The following is a 19,696-nucleotide window of genomic DNA, read 5'->3' on the forward strand; positions in this document are numbered from 1 at the left end:
ACATGCTAAGCTACGCCGCCGCAAGTTTAATCCACTCTACCTGAATCTACCTAAAAATGTACAAATGTAAGATGGGACAAATATTTGATTACAAGGTTAACAAAGGAGGTAAGACAATTATTGTACATGGCCCATCGGCCAACCATGCTGGATGGTACGTTAGAAGCCGGATATGACTACACAGGGCATTGTACTGGGAAAAATGGAGTTATGATAGCGTGGACGTTGAAAAAATCCCAAACATAATACAAGTTCCAAAAAAAAATCTACTGGCACCTTGCCCTCCCTTTTAACCACTTAAGCCCCGGACCATTATGCAGCTAAAGGACCTGGCCCCTTTTTGCGATTCGGCACTGCGTCGCTTTAACTGACAATTGCGCGGTCGTGCGATGGGGCTCCCAAACAAAGTCGGCGTCCTTTTTTTCCCACAAATAGAGCTTTCTTTTGGTGGTATTGCATCACCTCTGAGGTTTTTATTTTTTGCGCTATAAACAAAAATAGAGCGTCAATTTTTAAAAAAATTCAATATTTTTTACTTTTTGCTATAATAAATATCCCCCAAAAAAGATACAAAAAAACATTTTTTTTCTCAGTTTAGGCCGATACGTATTCTTCTACCTATTTTTGGTAAAAAAAACTCACAATAAGCGTTTATTGATTGGTTTGCACAAAATGTATAGCGTCTACCAAATAGAGGATAGTTTTATGGCATTTTTATTAATAACTTTTTTCTCTAGTAATGGCGGCGATCAGCGATTTTTATCATGACTGCGACATTATGGTGGACACATCAGACACTTTTGACACTATTTTGGGACCATTGTCATTTTTACAGCGAACAGTGCTACAAAAATTCACTGATTACTGTAAAAATCACACTGGTACAGCAGGCCCATATCAGGAATATGAAATGTTGGGGTAACATATCCTTTAAAAGCAAATTTGCACTTACATTCAATAAACCCCAGTATAAAAGCTCCAAATTCCTGTAGATTATCTGGGAGCACCAAAAAACTAGGGAGCTCTGACTATCCCCCACCTCCTGTACCCAGGGCCGCTGTTGGGAATCATGGGGCCCCGTACAGCCTACCTGATGTATTCTATACAATATTTTCACAAAAAAATACATGAAAATTATTATTAATGGCCACAAATGCCACCCCAATTCCCCCTCCTAGTACAAATCTCCCCTGCCTGCACAATTTCCCCAATCCCTCCTATTAGCTCCAAATTCCCTCATCGGCTCCTGGTACACAATAACATCTCCCCTCCCAGCACAAATCTGCATTCTTCAATCCCTCTCCTAGTACACATTCCCACAAATCCCTCCTCCTAGCACAACCCCCTCTCGGGGCAATCCTCAGTTCGTGCTGACAGGGAGAGCCAATAGGCGGCTCTCCCTGTCAGAGGGGGGGGGGGGGTCTGTGTCAGCACATTGATTATCAGCACAGCCCCCATCAATTGTACCCATCAGCTCCCAATCGGTGCCCAGTCTGTGCCCCATCTCAGTGCCCAATAAAGTGCCAATCAGTGCCCACCACGGTGCAAATCAGTGCCAGTCAGTGTCCATCACAGTGCCCAGCATTAACACTTGTCCAGTACCTGCCTAATCAGTGCTGCCCATCAGTGCTATCTATTAGTGTCCATCAGTGACGCCTATCAGTGCCCATCAGTGCTGCCTATAGGTGCCGCCTCATCCGTGCCACCTTATCAGTGCCAACTCATCAGTGCCTATCGGTGCCGACTCATCAGTGTCCGTCAGTGAAAGAGAAAGCAACATCTTATAACAGAAACAAAGAAAAGTTTTTTTTTTTTTTTGAAATTTTGGTATTTTTTAGTTTGTTTTGCCCATCAATGCTGCATATCAGTGCCACCTATCGATGCCCATCAGGGCTGCATATCAGTGCCGCCTATCAGTGCCCATCAATTCTACATATCAGTGCCTCCTCATCAGTGCCACCTTATCAGTGCCAACTCATCAGTGCCCATCAATTCTACATATCAGTGCCTCCTCAACAGTAAATATAGAATAGAGGGCTCTAGGCCCATACAATAAATGTAAAGTGCCGTGAATCAATCGCATAGAATTGACAAACAATAACTCATTAAATATAAATTTGATTAAAAATAACAAAATAAAATCCCAACATATTGCAGTTGGCGCTGCACTTTGAAAAACACACACAAAGTGAAATCAAATGTGATCATGAAATATACAGGAAAAGTCCCAAATATTATGAGAAGACGATAATTAAAGTCCACTTCCTTATTGACAGCCCCCCTGATGACGTTACCATAACGAAACGCACGTCGGAGGCAGCCTGGTCACGTGACTTACCCCCCGCGCTGTGGAGTGTCGGCGAGGATCTATCGGATGGTGTGTCAGCGGCAGCTTTCATCTCCCCACAGAATCCTAACAATTGAAACCGCAAACAGCGGTGACAAGTCCGCAGCCTCAGTGCCGGGTGGGCACCCCTAAATGTAAGGAGCCATTTGGCTGTTTTTATGTATGTTTTTACACTTTTTAAATTAAACGGTATCACGCTATTGGGCTTCCTGGCTTTTCTTCTCTTGCATAAAATCCCGTTTGGAGTTCCTGGATCTGCAAAGCGGTCTGTCCATATCCTCATGTGTGCAGGCACAATCCTGCATAAGCTTAGTTGACCATCTTTTTCACTAAAGGGGTCAACGAGCTCTGATAAGAGCAATTCATTTTTCAAGCACCTTGGGTGTAATTGAAAATAATTATTCAGAAGCGGTGGTGGCATTTTCTCTTTTCACAGGATAACTGTCAATAAGGAAGTGGACTTTAATTATCGTCTTCTCATAATATTTGGGACTTTTCCTGTATATTTCATGATCACATTTGATTTCACTTTGTGTGTGTTTTTCAAAGTGCAGCGCCAACTGCAATATGTTGGGATTTTATTTTGTTATTTTTAATCAAATTTATATTTAATGAGTTATTGTTTGTCAATTCTATGCGATTGATTCACGGCACTTTACATTTATTGTATGGGCCTAGCGCCCTCTATTCTATATTTACCAATGTTCACACATTTCTTTGTGTTTTTGAGGAGCAGCTTATTACACTATTAATTTTTACTGTGATTAGGCGCGGAATTTCACTGTACACCTCCTCATCAGTGCCAACTCATCAGTGCCCATCGGTGCCGACTCATCAGTGCCCGTCAGTGAAAGAGAAAGCAACATCTTATAACAGAAACAAAGAAAAGCTTGCTTTTTTTTTTTTTTTTAGAAATGCCGGTCTTTTTTAGTTTGTTTAGCAAAAAATAAAAACCCCAGAGGTGGTCACATACCACCAAAAGAAAGCTCTATTTGTGGGAAAAAAATGATAAAAATTTCATTTGGGTACAGTGTTGCATGACCGCGCAATTGTCATTCAAAGTGCGACAGCACTGAAAGGTGAAAATTGTCCTGGGCAGGAAAGGGCGAAAGTGCCCGGTATGGAAGTGGTGAAGTAAATGCTATTTGCATTTAACCACTTCTGGACCGCCGCATGTATATATACGTCTGCAGAATGGCACGTACAGGCACATTTGCGTACCTGTACGTCGCTGCCTAGACGTGGGTCGGGGGTCCGATCGGCACCCCCCCCGCTACATGCGGTGGTCGGATTCCCCCCCCGGGAGCGATCCGGGACGATGGCGCGGCTATTCGTTTCTAGCCGCCCCCCTCGCGATCGCTCCCCGGGGCTGAAGAACGGGGAGAGCCGTATGTAAACACGGCTTCCTGTGCTTCACTGTGGCGGCGTATCGATCGAGTGATCCCTTTTATAGGGAGACTCGATCGATGACATCAGTCCTACAGCCACACCCCCCTACAGTTGTAAACACACACTAGGTGAACCCTAACTCCTACAGCGCCCCCTGTGGTTAACTCCCAAACTGCAACTGTCATTTTCACAATAAAGAATGCAATTTAAATGCATTTTTTGCTGTGAAAATGACAATGGTCCCAAAAATGTGTCAAAATTGTCCGAAGTGTCCGCCATAATGTCGCATTCATGAAAAAAATTGCTGATCGCCGCCATTAGTAGTAAAAAAAAAAAAAATAATAAAACTATCCCCTATTTTGTAAACGCTATAAATTTTTCGCAAACCAATCGATAAACGCTTATTGCGATTTTTTTTACCAAAAATAGGTAGAAGAATACGTATCGGCCTAAACTGAGGAAAAAAATGTTATATATGTTTTTGGGGGATATTTATTATAGCAAAAAGTACAAAATATTGATTTTTTTTCAAAATTGTCGCTCTATTTTTGTTTATAGCGCAAAAAATTTAAACCGCAGAGGTGATCAAATACCGCCAAAAGAAAGCTCTATTTGTGGGGAAAAAAGGACGCCAATTTTGTTTGGGAGCCACGTCGCACGACCGCGCAATTGTCTGTTAAAGCGACGCAGTGCCGAATTGTAAAAACCCCTTGGGTCATTTAGCAGCATATTGGTCCGGTCCTTAAGTGGATAATAGGACCCTGGATCTCTAGGAGTGTTCTACAGGACAGTCCAGCAAACCTACAAGCACTAAATCAGTCCATAGGGCCCGTGTTACCGTTTTTTTTAACCTTCTACATTTGTACGCTTTTGCTGTACCATATTTCTGTATTCTGTTACACTATAGTTTCTCTTTACCAGTGGTATGTACTTAGTTGTCTATATCTATCCCCCGGGACTCGAGTATTTCAGAAGTGGTATGAGGTCACGGGTCTCTCCTGAAATCCAACTCTCTTCCTTGCGGTGAATAATTTAGAGCAATATTACGCTGAGTTCCACTCAAACAATGACGGCGGGAGCGCCCCTCACCCGCTCCATTAAATCTTAATGTAGATCCTTCTGGGCTGAACAATGTATTACAGCTGGGATGCGGGAAGGACAATCGTTTATCTGTCGTATTATCTCACTGTGTCTCGCGGTGTGAGAGCCATTCCAGGAAACGTCAGAAACATGCTCCTGAGGATGGAAGGAATCCAAAAGAAACCTGGTGGATCAACCAATCAGAGTTTATTCTTCTAGCGCTTGTTACAAAATGAACTCCAAAAAGTAAAGACGTTAAGGATTCAGATTTAGGATCAGGTCCAATCCAACCACTGAACAAGAATACCGGAGAAGGGCCGTGCTTGTCCTTATAGAGAAGTGGTCTCCAAACTGCGGCCCGGGGGCTGGATGTGGCCCTTTGCTTACCTTTATCTGGCGCTTAAGGCACTACTCCATCCACTGACACCAACAATGGGGCACTATTCCTCCCACTGATACCAACAATGGGGTAGATTCACGTACCTTTTGCGGCGGTGTATCTCCAGATACGCCGCCGTAATTTGAAATCCGCGCCCGCGTATCGTTACGCCGATTCTCAAAGGCAGTTACGCTGAAAAAATAGGCTTCCTCCACCGACGTAACTTTGCGGCGGCGTAGAATTGTGTGCAATATAAATTTGGCCGCTAGGGGCGCTTCCGTTGTTGTCGGCGTAGAATATGCTAATTTCCTAGATACGCCGATTCACAAACGTACGTGCGTTCGGTTTTTACGTCGTTTGCGTTAAGGCTTTTTCTGCGTAACGTTGCTCCTGCTATTAGGAGGCGCAGCCAATGTTAAGAAATTTGAATTTTTTTTCGTCGTTTGCGTAAGTCGTTCGCGAATAGGGCTGGACGTAATTTACGTTCACGGCGAAACCAATACGTCGTTGCGCCGTACTTGGAAGCAATGCACACTGGGATATGTACACGGACAAAACGTCAATCACGTTAGGTCATCATAAATTTAAATAAAACACGCCCCCCCCTTCCACATTTGAATTACGCGCGCTTACGCCGGCCCCTTTTACGCTACGCCGCCGCAACTTACGGAGCAAGTGCTTTGTGAATACAGCACTTGCTCCTGTAAGTTACGGCGGCGTAGCGTAAATCCGATACGCTGCGCCGCAGCATCATTGCGCGGACATACGTGAATCTACCCCAATAAGGCACTATTCCTTCCACTGATACCAACAATGGGGCACTATTCCTCCCACTGATACCAACAATGGAGCACTATTCCTTCCACTGATACCAACAATGGGGCACTATTCCTCCCATTGATACCAACAATGGAGCACTATTCCTCCCACTGATACCAACAATGGGGCACTACTTCTCCCAATAAAACTAATGATGGGGCATTGTTTACTCCCACTGACCCCTGGTCATTTTCTACACCCACTGGCCACAGTCCGGCCCCTCTAAAGTCTGAAGGGCAGTAAACTGGCTCTTTGTTTAGATGGTTTGGAGACCCTTTTTATAGAGGAAGGGGAAATGCCTAGGCCCCGTTACTTCTATGCAGTGCGGTAACACATATGCGTGTTGCACCATGCATTGGTGTGCGTTACATTATGACAACCCATTCAAAATGAATGCACTGCCAACACACCCAAACAACCATAAAAACGCATGGCCCTTTTTTCTAACTCAAAATATTACCATACATTGCAGAACACGGCAACACCGGTGAATTACCCAAGGGAGTATTGGTGAGCCAAACATACCTGGATTTGGTTCAAGCAGGGTTTGGTAAACATAACCAGCGCCATATCTGAACCCCATTGAAGTCAGTGAGACCTGAATGTTAAAAAAAATAATCTGCCCATTTTCTAGGTTTATATGCAATGGGTTGTCAAGCAAATTGCATGGGAGTAGCGATTTGAGCAATTCTTAAAGTAAAACATTAAATGCAAAACTGCAATAAATAACATGCCTGGGGATGCCCTGACCCTGTCCTGTGAATTGGTGCATTTGTGCAATGTATACAACCAAGGGCCGAAACTGGGGGGGCAGGGGGGATTCTGCCCTGAGCGCCGCACTGAGAGGGGTGCTGCTGACAGGAGCAGTGACAGCCGTATCACTTCTCCTGTCAGCCCAGGAGGAAAGAGCCAGAGGCGGCGAGGACTGTGTTCTCCCCCCCCCCCCCCCCCTCCTATTCCCCGCCAGGACAGTATTGATGCCACCCGTGAATCTGTTTTTGGGTCTGGTCACAACCTGTAGCCAGGGGTGGACTTAGGGCATTGCTTGGCGGGAGGGTGAGGGAGGCCCAGGATAGGAGCGGAGGAGAAGACAGGGCAAGCAGGGGAGGAGGGGTGCAGAAGAGGTGGCATCACCCTTCCTGATGTTGCAATTAGCTCACCTGTGAGCGCAACATGCAGCTGCTGATGGAGCCGGCGGCAGCGGGAAGGTGAAAGTAGTCCGTGATATTAGATGACATGAAAAATTACTGACTCCTTCACCACGGATAATGCAGTTATCAGGGAACCCAGCTGATAGTATTCTGGTACATTACAGGCATCTAAAAGCTGTAATTTGGAGGGTGTGGGGGTCTCCTGGTGTAGTATTGGGGGATAGGGGAGTTGTTCTATTTCTCTAACCCCCCTCTCTCTCTCTCACCCCCTCTCTCACCCCCCTTTTTCTCTCTCACACCCTCTCTCTCTCTCTCACGCCCCCTCTCTCTCTCAGACGCCCCCTCTCTCTCTCAGACGCCCACTCTCTCTCTCACACCCCCTCTCTCTTACCCCCCTCTTTCTTTCTCACCCCCTTTCTCTCTCTCTCACCCCCCTCTTTCTCTCTTACCCCCCTCTGTCTCTCACACACCCCCTCTCTCTCACGCCCCCTCTCTCTCACACCCCACTCTCTCTCTCTTACCCCCCCTCTCTCACCACCCTCTTTCTCTCTCACCCCCTCTCTCACGCCCCCTCTCTCTCTCACGCCCCCTCTCTCTCACACCCCCTCTCTCTCTTACCCCCTCTCTCTCACACCCCACTCTCTCTCTCTTACCCCCCCTCTCTCACGCCCCCTCTCTCTCTCACCCCCTCTCTCACGCCCCCTCTCTCTCTCACGCCCCCTCTCTCTCACACCCCCTCTCTCTCTTACCCCCTCTTTCTCTCTCACCCCCCTCTTTCTCTCTCACCCCCTCTTTCTCTCTCACCCCATCTCTCAATCTTCCACATCCTTTCTTTCTCACCCTCTCTCTCTCTCACTCTTACCCCTCCCCTTTCTCTCTCTCATCCCCCTCTCACTCTTACCCCTCCCCTTTCTCTCTCATCCCCCTCTCTCTCTCGTACCCCTTCTTTTTCTCTCTCATCCCCCCTCTCTCTTGCCCCTCCCCTTTCTCTCTCACCCCCCCTCTCTCTTGCCCCTCCCCTTTCTCTCTCACCCCCTCTCTCACACCTTAACTCACCTCCATCTCTCTCACCCTTTTTTTCTTTCTCATCTCTCTTCTCTGTCTCTCACCCCCCCCTCACCTATCCTCTCTCGTTCACCTCCTCTCTCTCACCTATCTCCTCTCTGTCACCTCCCTTATCTTTGTCTGATCCCCGCTCTCACCTGCCTCTCTCTCTCACCCCCTCTCTCTCACACACACCTCCCCCCTCTCTCTCATCTCCCCCCTCTCTCTCACCTTCCCCTCTCTCTCCCCATCTCACCACCTTCCCCCTCTGTCTTTCTCACACCCACTTTTTCACCTCCACTCTTCTCTCTCTTCCTTTTATCTATCGGTCGCCTACTTTCCCATCTCTCTCTTTCCCTCCTATGCCTATCTCTCCTCTTTCTTCTCTCTCTCCCTCTACCCCTCTTCCTCTCTTAGTTTCTAATATGAGTTTCTGTCATATTTCAGGTTCTCAGTAAAAAAAAAAGTGTTCTGTCAGTAGATTTTCCATGTTTTGTACAAAGTAATAAAATAATAAAAATGACTGTCCACTGCCCCACTGACACCAACCTCTGCTCTATTGTGCCCTATTGACACCGTCCTTTTCTGGGGGGGGTGGCGCCAAACGCAGTCTTTGCCCCTGGGTGAAAGAATGTCTAGCTTCACCACTGATAGGACACACTACAAAGAAGAAGGTGTGTTTAAATTGTTGGCGAAATGACAGTTCCCAGCCGCTTCATTCTGTTTGTGAACAAAGCAGCCGGGGGGATTCCATTCATCTTTATTCCAGAACAGTCAAGGTTCCATCTGACCTAGTTTTCCAACCGAACCTTTCTGGCTCATCCCCATTAGGCTCCATTCACACTTGTACGACTCCGAACTTTGGTGCAACTTTTATGCAACTTCTTTGACTTTGGATGGGTGCAACTTGGATACGACTTTGGCTTTGACCAATGATAATGGACAACTGTTGCACACAAGTTGCATTGTATAACATTCAGGTACAACTTTCATGCAACTTCTGAGGGTTAACATTGAAGTCTATGACCGTCAAGTTGAATGAAAGTTGGACCAGTAGTGCATGAACTACTGTGTAGTTGCTGCAACTTTAAGTCCCACATATATGAATAGTTATCATTGGAAAACATGGGAAACGACTTGTCATGCAACTTTGATGTCCAAAGTTGTATGACAAGTCGCAACAAGTGTGAATGGAGCCTTAGGGAGTATGGTGCCATGCAAAGTGAATGGCACTCCAAAGCAGTAACGTATGTACATGCAGAACATGGGCCCTGCATGTAGTGCTTGTCCAGAAAGGCAATACAGCTAGGGAAGGAAGTAAGAAGAAACTGGCGTTCTCTCTGGTTCCCTGGGTCCTCTGGACTAGCATTCTGATTGGCTACCCTGATTTCAGGTTACTCAGGCGACCATCTTGGTTCACCCAGAGTCTTTTTAAGTTCTTGCCTCCAGGTTAAACTACAGTACGTTACATTTTTGTTCTTGAAACTTAAACAAACTAAATTTTTCGTCAGTACACCTGTCTATTAATGATTAAAACGTCAAACAAGCACATCATAGCTCTGTTGCTTTCTACATTGGCATCTCACTTCTTTCACTCCAGTGGAGGTGTTCCCATATCTTCGGTATGCGCCATTAAAAAATTCACATAATGCAAATATTTGAGAACACCCTTAAGGGCTCAATAAACGTGTCAGTTTAAGAAAATGGTTATAAGGTCCTCAATCGTTGGTATTGAGTCCCAACCCTCATCCATCAATTTGCACCGACCACATCCAACTTTTGCTGGAGATGCAACTCCGAGACCGGCTCGCTCATCCACATTTGGTGGTCCTGCTCCGTCATTCAAAATTTCTGGAATGAGGTCCACAAAATAACCTCAAAGGTATCCACCCTGACCTTGGACTTTTCACCCGCTCAACTGTTAATGCATCACTTTACACTATCCAGGCACTCATTTCAGATCTCTGGCGATGTACATGTTGAATGCAGCTAAGTTATGCATCCCAGTCCTCTGGGGCAAACCCATGGCACCCTCAATTAAAGACTGGTTTCTGAGAATTAATTGAATTGCTGAAATTGAGAAGCTCATAGCCTTTTTCCATGACAATATCTCCAAATATAACTCCCTATGGGCCTGCTGGTCCCATTTCAAGACCACTTCCAATTACACACAAATCATAAGCCCTCATACCAATTAGAGATATCCTCCACCCAAGGGCGGATCCAGAGTCTAGTCTCGGGAGGGGCACTGCCAGAAAATAAAGTGTTGCTTACAGAACTCAATTAGGTGTCCGGTGTGTCCGCTGCAATGTTGCAGTACTGCTAAAAAAAATCAATGATCGCCGCCATTACAAGTAAAAAATATTTAAATATAAATGCCATAAATCTATCCCATAGTTTGTAGACGATTGTCAGGGACTGCAGACATGGTACAAGAGATGGTCAGAGACTGCAGACGTGGTACAAGAGATGGTCAGAGACTGCAGACGTGGTACAAGAGATGGTCATAGACTGCCGACGTGGTACAAGAGATGGTCAGAGACTGCAGACGTGGTACAAGAGATGGTCAGAGACTGCAGACATGGTACAAGAGATGGTCAAAGATTGCAGACGTGGTACAAGAGATGGTCAGAGAATGCAGACATGATACAGGAGATGGTCAGAGACTGCAGACGTGGTACAAGAGATCAATGCAGCCTCATCAGTGCCCATCTTTGCAGCCTCACTGTACATATGAATGCAGCCCCACTGTATATATGAACTCAGCCCCACTTTTGTATATTAATGCAGTCCCACTTTTAAATATAAATGCAGTCCCACTTTTGTAAATAAATTCAGTCCCACTTTTGTATATAAATGCAGTCCCACTTTTGTATATAAATACAGCCCCAATTTTGTATGTAAATGCAGTCCCACTTTTGTATATAAATGCATGCAGTCCCACTTTTGTATATGAATGCAGCCCCACTTTTGTATATAAATGCAGTCCCACGTTTGTATATAAATTCAGTCCCACTTTTGTATATTAATGCAGTCCCACTTTTGTATATGAATGCAGCCCCGCTGTATATATAAATGCAGCCCCACTTTTGTATATGAATGCAGCCCCACCTTTGTATATATAAATGCAGCCCCACTTTTGTATATAAATGCAGCCCCACGTTTGTATATGAATGCAGTCCCACTTTTGTATATTAATGCAGCCCCACTTTTGTCTATGAATGTAGTCCCACTTTTGTATATTAATGCAGCCCCACTTTGTATATGAATGCAGCCCCACTTTGTATATGAATGTAGCCCCACTTGTATATTAATACAGCCCCACTTTTGTATATTAATATAGCCCCACCTTTGTCTATGAATGCAGTCCCACTTTGTCTATGAATGCAGTCCCACTTTTCTCTATGAATGCAGTCCCACTTTTGTATATGAATGCAGTCCCACTTTTGTCTATTAATGCAGCCCCACTTGTATATAAATGCAGCCCCACTTTTGTATATTAATGCAGCCCCATTTTTGTATATTAATGCAGCCCCACTTTTGTCTTCTGAATTCAGTTCTACTTTGTCTATGAATGCAGTCCCACTTTTGTCTATGTATGCAGTCCCACTTTTGTCTATGTATGCAGTCCCACTTTTGTCTATGAATGCAGTCCCACTTTTGTATATGAATGCAGCCCCACTTTGTATATAAATGCAGCCCCACTTTGTATATGAATGCAGCCCCACTTTTGTATATGAATGAAGCCCCACTGTGCATGGCACTCACCATGGCATTGCCTTGATCACACACAGCAGGTATCTCCTCACCCGACGTGTGTCATGGAACAAACAGGAGCTGTAGGTCTGTGTTCGGCAGGGCAGTGTGCTCTAGCATGGTCCCCCCCATACGGGCTTGTGTGATAGACAAAACACTGATTCAATCAGTGTTCCATCTCCATCTACTATCACACAAGCAGGTCTAGCACAGGCAGCACAGCCGAACACAGACCCAGCTCTCACACACAGCGAGAGATGCCATGTGTCATACACGCAGGAGAGAGGGGGAGCGCTGCAGTCAGCTACAGCTCAAAGCAGCCACAGGACAGGCAGCCTACCGGGCTGGGCCATTCCGGACCTGGTGATGAGAGAGAGAGTGAGAGACTCGGCAGCGGCATCTGCAGGCACTGCAAAGCAGTTTTAAAACAAAAATTATATAAAAAAAAAAAATGTATATAATTTTTTTTTTTTTTAAACTGCTTTGGATCCGCCGTTGCCTCCACCTTCACCAGGTAACAACACCCACTACATAAACTTCATTCAACACCGTCCCTCTGGGTGGACTGAGAACAGATGGGCCGAAGTTCAGGGTAAGCCTGAACCCCCCCGATCGGCTTATCTTACTCTGTCTCCCCACAACCCTACCCCCCCAATTCTATAACACTCCCTTAATTCCCCCCCCCCCCCATCCTCTACAACCACTGAAATACAACCAACAGTCCTAACCAATGCTGCCAGCAGGACTGTCGGCCTTAAAAACATCCCCAACTCCAACCACTTCAACACTGGTAACAGTGGAAGCATATTCACCATATCATCCCATAAGCCCATGCCCTAATGACCCGTCAGGTTTCAAGCATTCCGTTCTATGCACAGCCAATGTTAAGGCAACCCCTATCTTTATATGGACCGAGTAATCTCTAGCCTTAAAGGGGTTGTAAAGCTTTGTGATTTTTCACCTTAATGCTGCATTAACCCTGCATTAACCCCCCCCCCCCCTGAGCCCCCAATTTACTTACCTGAGCCCCGAATCTCCGTGGGCGCGATCCCGCATCGTTCTCTCCATGGCTGATAGGCTCCTCCTCGGATAGATTGATAGCAGCGCAGCCATTGGCTCCCGGTGCTGTCAATCAAATCCAGGGATGCGGCCCCCAGGGGGCGGGGCAAAGGCATACACTCAGCGGCTATGCACACCGAGTGTATAGATGGGAGCGCACCCGCAAGGTAACCCCCTCGGGAGAGAGTTTCCCAGAGGAGGTTAGCTCTTGCGAGGAGGAGCCGAGGCAGCCACTGTGGGACCCCAGAAGAGGACGTTCGGGGGCCTCTCTGTGCAAAATGAACTGCACAGTGGAGGTAAGTGTGACAAGTTTGTTATTTTTATTTATTTTTTAAACTGAACCTTTAGTGTCCCTTTATAGAAGTGTTTTTTACTCTCCCTATACTAATTCTTCAATGGATCAACATGCTCATATGATCTCTATTTTGTTCTACACTTGCCATACAACCAGTAAGGATGTCTCAATATTTTTGTGGATGCTGATCTATAGTATGTTCGTTGGGCCCATGTACCTTATGTTCTACCTGTTTACTTACTTTTGTACTTCCTCAATAAAAAATATTTTGGAATCAAAAAATCTAAAATTCACAAAAAAAAATCCAGTATCTAGCAGGAGGAAATTCCTTCTGGTGAACCTATAGCTTGAGGAAGAGAGTTAGAACTTCTGTTAAGGAGCCCATAGATTTTGACTTCAGTACAATCAGCCTGTCCATAGATGGATCAAAATTCTTCTAATTCCTGCTGAACTGGCCAAATTTCCATGACCAGCATTATGCCCCGTACATGATCGGATTTTCCGTCGGAAAAACCTTGGATGGTTTTTCCAACGGAATTCCGCTCAAGCTTGGCTTGCATACACACGGTCACACAAAAGTTCTCTGAACTTTCGACCGTCAAGAACGCGGTGACGTACAACACTACGATGAGCCGAGAAAATTAAGTTCAATGCTTCCGAGCATGCGCCGAATTGTTTCTGAGCATGCGTCGGAATTTTGCGCGTCGGAATTGCTACAGACGATCGGAATTTTTTCCGGCAGAAAAATTGAGACCCGGCTCTCAATCTTTTGTTGGCGAAAATTCCGACAGCAAAAGTCTGATGGAGCATACACACGGTCGGAATTTCCGTTCAAAAGCTCACATCGGACTTTTGCTGTCGGAGAATCCGATTGTGTGTACGGGGCATAAGACTACCTTCTACTAGCACAGGACGTGAAATCTCTTCAGGGAGGACAGCAACAAATTGGCAGAAGTTGTAAAACATACCTGCTTAGTCTTTTAAGGCTGGGTTCACACCTATGCGAATTGAGTGCGGCTTACGCAGAACATTTCTAAATACATTGGCCCGGATTCACAAAGGACTTACGCCGACGTATCTCGAGATACGCCGCGTAAGTGTAACTATGCGCCGTCGTATCTGTGCGCCGTGCCCACAAACTGAGATACGCCTGAAAATAGGCTGCATATGACCAACGTAACTTTCCTACGCTGGCGTATCGTGGGCGCATATTTACGCTGGCCGCAAGGGGCGCTCCCATTGATTTTCCATGCACATATGCAAATGAGGGAGATACGCCGATTCACCAACGTAGTTGCGCCCGGCGCATAATATACGCGGTTTGCGTAAGGCGTACGTCCGGCGTAAAGTTATTCCACATATAGGAGGGGAAACTCATGCAAAGGTATGGACTTCTATGGCGCTTGGCCCATCATTTGCATGGGGTCACGCCTCATTAGCATGGCTCACACCCACTTCCACCTACGCTGGCTTACGCCGAGAAAGCCTAGTGTAGATTTGAGAGCGAGTGGGAGGACTAGCTTCGTGAATACTGTGCTTGCCTCTGTGCGCTGCGTCGGCGTAGCGTATATTAGATATGCTATGCCCGCATAAATATGCGCCGATGTATGTGAATCTGGGCCATTGTTTTCAATGAGGCTGGTTCACATATGTGCGATGCATTCGCACTGCGCATTGCCGAAAAAACGTGTGCGTATTTTAGGCCTTGCGGTGCGGCTCAGGTGCAAATTCAGGCCCATTATCTTCTATGGGCACGCAGCTGATTCGCAGATGTGTTCATTTCTCTTCAGGATTTCTCTCATTCAGCTCAATACAGTTCCCCCCCCTCCCCCTCCCCTCTCCCAGGTCTCCAAATTCGCAGATAATCTGCAGCTAAAACGCAGTGGATCTGCTGAACAGTTCTCTTATCTCTCTGCAGAGATAAGAGAGCTGAAATTCGCACCACACAAGTGTGAATCCGGCCTAAATGTACAAAGTATTTTATAAACCATTTCCAAAGACCATAATGAAGTGGATTGTGAGAGATGTTTCCCAAACATTTTCTGACACAGCAGTAAAATGTTCCTAAGAATTATTGAGGCAACATTGGAAGTCTAGCAAGCTAGAGTGACTTCATCTGTCATTACAGTCAGGCACACTATATATGACAATAAAGCCCCTTCATACTTACATAGATAAGGTGTTCCCGGTATCTAATGAGTAGGTTACGCAGGATTCCAGCTTCATTAAGATCCCCCAGACGGATCATGTCTTCCACTCCGTGGATGGAGGTTGGGTGCATTGGTTTAATGTGCGATGCATTCTGGGGGGAGATCCAGTGCTCCTGTAGATGAAAACAACCAAATAAATATCCAAAAATAACAAGTTACTAATTAGAGCTAGAGACCGCCCTGGATTGGTTCAGACTACCGTGTTTCCCCGAAAGTAAGCCCTACCCCGAAAGTAAGCCCTAGCGTGATTATCGGGTTGGGCTGCAATATAAGCCCTACCCCAAAAGTAAGCCCTAGTCAAAGTTCATTAAAAATCTATTTTTTCAAACCTATACATTGCTGCAGTGATTCCGTTTATTACTGTGTTAAAAAAAATATGGTACCGTTATGTTTAAAGCCACTGCTGATCCGTCCTTTTCTATTTTCTATGTACTGCTCCTTATACAGTGCCAAGATGTCTTTCTCAAAATACCGTAATGACTCCTGACCTGACAGTTGGGGGGGGGGGGGTGACAGGGGGACACAGAATCTTTGTAAAATTTGTACATTCCATAAATAATTAAATAAGCCCTACCCCGAAAGTAAGCCCTAGTGTGTTTTTTGTGGACACAATTAATATAAGACCCGGTCTTACTTTTGGGGAAACACAGTATTAATGATAGTTGTTAGGTGGTTCAACAGGTAAGTGGTGGTGTTGATCTCCCTTAGAAGGTTTGGTCTGCCACCTTACTGATATGACGGAGCTGTCGCTTCAGTAAAACCAATGCTTGAATAAGAAGGAAGGAGCACCCGGTGTCCAAAAATATGCAACCCTTGGTGGGAGATTACAATTGTTTATTGAAAGCATGAGAATGTACAGGTTGAGCCAACAAATTTGGGGGGCACTGCCTTCCCCTTCTTCAGGGGCGTTGGTACATACTAACAGAGATGAATGGACTATGCGGTAGTACCATAATTCTTTGTGGTGGCAAATTCCAGGTTGTCAGATGCATTTGCCAACCCAAAGAATTCTAGTACTACCATGGAGTCCATCCATCTCCATTATCACGTATCAACAGCCTTGCAGAAGATGGAGGCAGTTGCCCCAAAACGCATTACATCAACCTCTACGTTTTCAATAAATTCTTTTTGGACAACGGGCACTCCTTCCTTCTCATTCAAAATGACAAGTTAGTCAAAGAACCAGCCCTATTGGCGATGCTGTGGCACACACCAATGTGTCCTTTGACACTGCAACATCAACGGTTTACACCCAACGCAGCTAACCAATAAGGCTGGCATTAACAGATTGCTATTAAAAGAACAAATCCAGCAAGGTCTTATAGAGAATTACAGGAAAAAGCATAGCTAAAACCATTGGGCCGGATTCAGATACCTGAGCGTATCTGTCCGGCCCGCGTAACGTATCTCCGATACGTTACACCGCTCTAACTTTGGGCGCGAGTTCTTTATTCAGAAAGAACTTGCGCCCTTAGTTACGGCGGCGTAACGTATGTGTTGCGGCGTAAGGCCACGTAATTCAAATGGGGATGTAGGGGGCGTGTTTTATTTAAATTTGTGTTGACCCCGCGTTTTTTACGTTTTATTTGAACGGCGCATGCGCCGTCCGTAAAATATCCCAGTGTGCATTGCTCTAAATGACGTCGCAAGGACGTCATTGGTTTCGACGTGAACGTAAATTACGTCCAGCCGTATTCGCAAACGACTTACGCAAACGACGTAAAAAATTCAAAACTCGGCGCGGGAACGACTGCCATACTTAACATTAGCTACCCCTCATATAGCAGGGGTAACTATACGCCGGAAAAAGCCGAACGCAAACGACGTAAAAAAAAAGCGCCGGGCGGTCGTTCGTTTCTGAATCGGCGTAAATACTCATTTGAATATTCCTTGCGTAAAAAAATACGGAAGCACCACCTAGCGGCCAGCCTGAAATTGCAGCCTAAGATCCAACGGTGTAAGACACTTACACTTGTCGGATCTTATGCCGCGTACAGACGGTCGTTTTATGCGATGTTAAAAAACGACGTTTTTAAAAACGTCAATTTAATTGACCGTGTGTGGGAGAAAACGTCGTTTTATGTCTTCTGAAAAACTACCAAAAAAAATTGAAGCATGCTTCAATTTTATGTGTCGTTTTTCAAAACGTCGTTTTTTACTTCACAGAAATTGACCGTGTGTAGCAAAAAACGACGTTTCAAACAAAGTTTTTACACCCGCGCATGCCCAGAAGCTAGTTATGAAGCGAGCTTCAATGGAAAAACGTGGTGGAACGTAACCTCGCTTTGCTAGAGCATTGTGAAAAAACGATGGTGTGTAGGCAACATCGTTTTTGAAAATTGAAGTTTCAAAAACGTCGTTTTTTACTTCACAGAAAACGTTGTTTTTTTACATCGCATAAAACGACCGTCTGTACGCGGCATCAGGGATATCTATGCGTAACTGATTCTCTGAATCAGTCGCATAGATACAACCGGCCTAACTCAGAGATACGACGGCGTATCAGGAGATACACCGTCGTATCTCTTTCTGAATCCGGCCCCTTGTCTACAGCAGACTGAGCATATCTTCACAAAAATAATATCTTGTTTTTGTGGTGGCCACCAGCCATTTATGGTAACTCAGGCATTTAAACCTTAAACCAGATTTGTCCTCCACTAAGAGATCCATTATTCCTCCTTTATGTAAACCTGTGATTATTCCCACCCAAAGAGAAGAACTGTACAAGGTATATTCTAAATCAGTGGAATCCAAACTGTGGCCCGGAGGCCGGATGTGACCCATTGCTTGCTTTTATTGGGCCCATGGGGCACTATTTAATTTACTGATACCAATGAAGGGCCCAATTCCTCCCAATGACACCAACAATGTTGCCCAATGATTCCAATGATGGGGCACAATTCCTACCAATGATACCAATGACAGGGGAATTGTTTAGTCCTACTAATGCAAGGACACTTTGTAGGCCCAATGGCCACAGTCCGGCCCCCCTAAAGTCTTAAAGGGGTTGTAAAGGTAAATGTTTTTTCCCCTTAATGCATCCTATGCATTAAGGTGAAAAAACATCCGACGGTACCGGCCCCCCCCCCCAACCCCCGTTTTACTTACCTCACCCCTCGAAAGTCCCGCGCGCGTCCTTGTGATCTTCTTCGCTTCCCAGCCTGGCCGTTGATTGACTAGGCTGGACGGATTGATAGCAGCGCAGCCATTGGCTGGCGCTGCTGTCAATCACTTCCGATGACGCGGCGCGCCAAGGGCGGGGCCGAGTGATACAGTCGGCGGCTATGCCCGCGCTGTATCGCGGGAGCGCGCCCGCAAAAGCTTTCCACCATGTGAGCTCGCTCGCATGAAGGTGGAAAGCTTTTGTGAGGAGGAGCGTATACAGCCGCCGAGGGACCCCCAGAAGACAGGATTCGGGGACACTCGGTGCAAAACGAGCTGCACAGTGGAGGTAAGTATAACCTCCACAACCTAAAAAAAAAAAAATTCTGCCTTTAGTGTTCCTTTAAGGACAGTAAACTGGCCCTTTGTTTAGAAAGTTTAAAGACCCCTGTTCCAAATGAATAGACTTACATTTCCTTCATCATCCAAGACTTGGATCTGTCCAGAATCAGACAGTTTAACCACGGCTCCAACTAGTACATCAAACTCCCGGCCTCTCTTAAAGTCCAGCCAGACATAATCGCCCTGTAGGAAAACCAAAGAAATATCATTAGCACTGTCGTCGATTAGTAAATTCTTGGATATTTTACTCCAAGTTTGAGTTCTTTCCTTCCAAAAAATACAGCAATTGCCGTCGATCCAGACCTTGGATATGGCGGCGTGGCGTCAGCGCGTAAGGCTCCTCACTACTTCAGTGTTGGTGTATCCCCCTGATGATGTGCAAGAGCACGAAACGTGTAGGGAGAAGCCTTACCTGCTAACGTCACGCCGACGTATCCAAGGTCTGTAAGTTCGGCCATTTATGTTTATTTTTTATTTGGATGTACATCCCTTATTTTATTGCATTCTGGTGAGTGCATATTGGTGAAGGAAAAGCACTGGAGTGACTCTATACAGAGAAGCACTGATGACACTTAATATGTTTGTTATCACGTGTGAACATATCATCATTGGATGATTCTCATTCACCTTTGGCACAGTCAACACTTTATGTACTTTTTGTAC

General features: G+C 45.6%; 1 protein-coding gene across 1 annotated transcript in view; it reads right to left on the reverse strand.

Moving 5' to 3' along the window:
- Window positions 1-19,696, reverse strand: part of MYO7A (myosin VIIA) — a 304,325-nt gene that overhangs the window by 276,560 nt on the left and 8,069 nt on the right. The window contains exons 2-3 of the mRNA XM_040339989.1: window positions 19,103-19,216; window positions 15,490-15,642 (exon numbers count right to left, since the gene is read on the reverse strand). Of these exons, the coding sequence (XP_040195923.1) occupies window positions 15,490-15,642; window positions 19,103-19,216 (267 nt within the window). The remainder of the gene's footprint in view (window positions 1-15,489; window positions 15,643-19,102; window positions 19,217-19,696) is intronic.

Source organism: Rana temporaria, chromosome 2, assembly GCF_905171775.1.
Source record: "Rana temporaria chromosome 2, aRanTem1.1, whole genome shotgun sequence".
NCBI classification, from domain to species: Eukaryota; Metazoa; Chordata; class Amphibia; order Anura; family Ranidae; genus Rana; species Rana temporaria.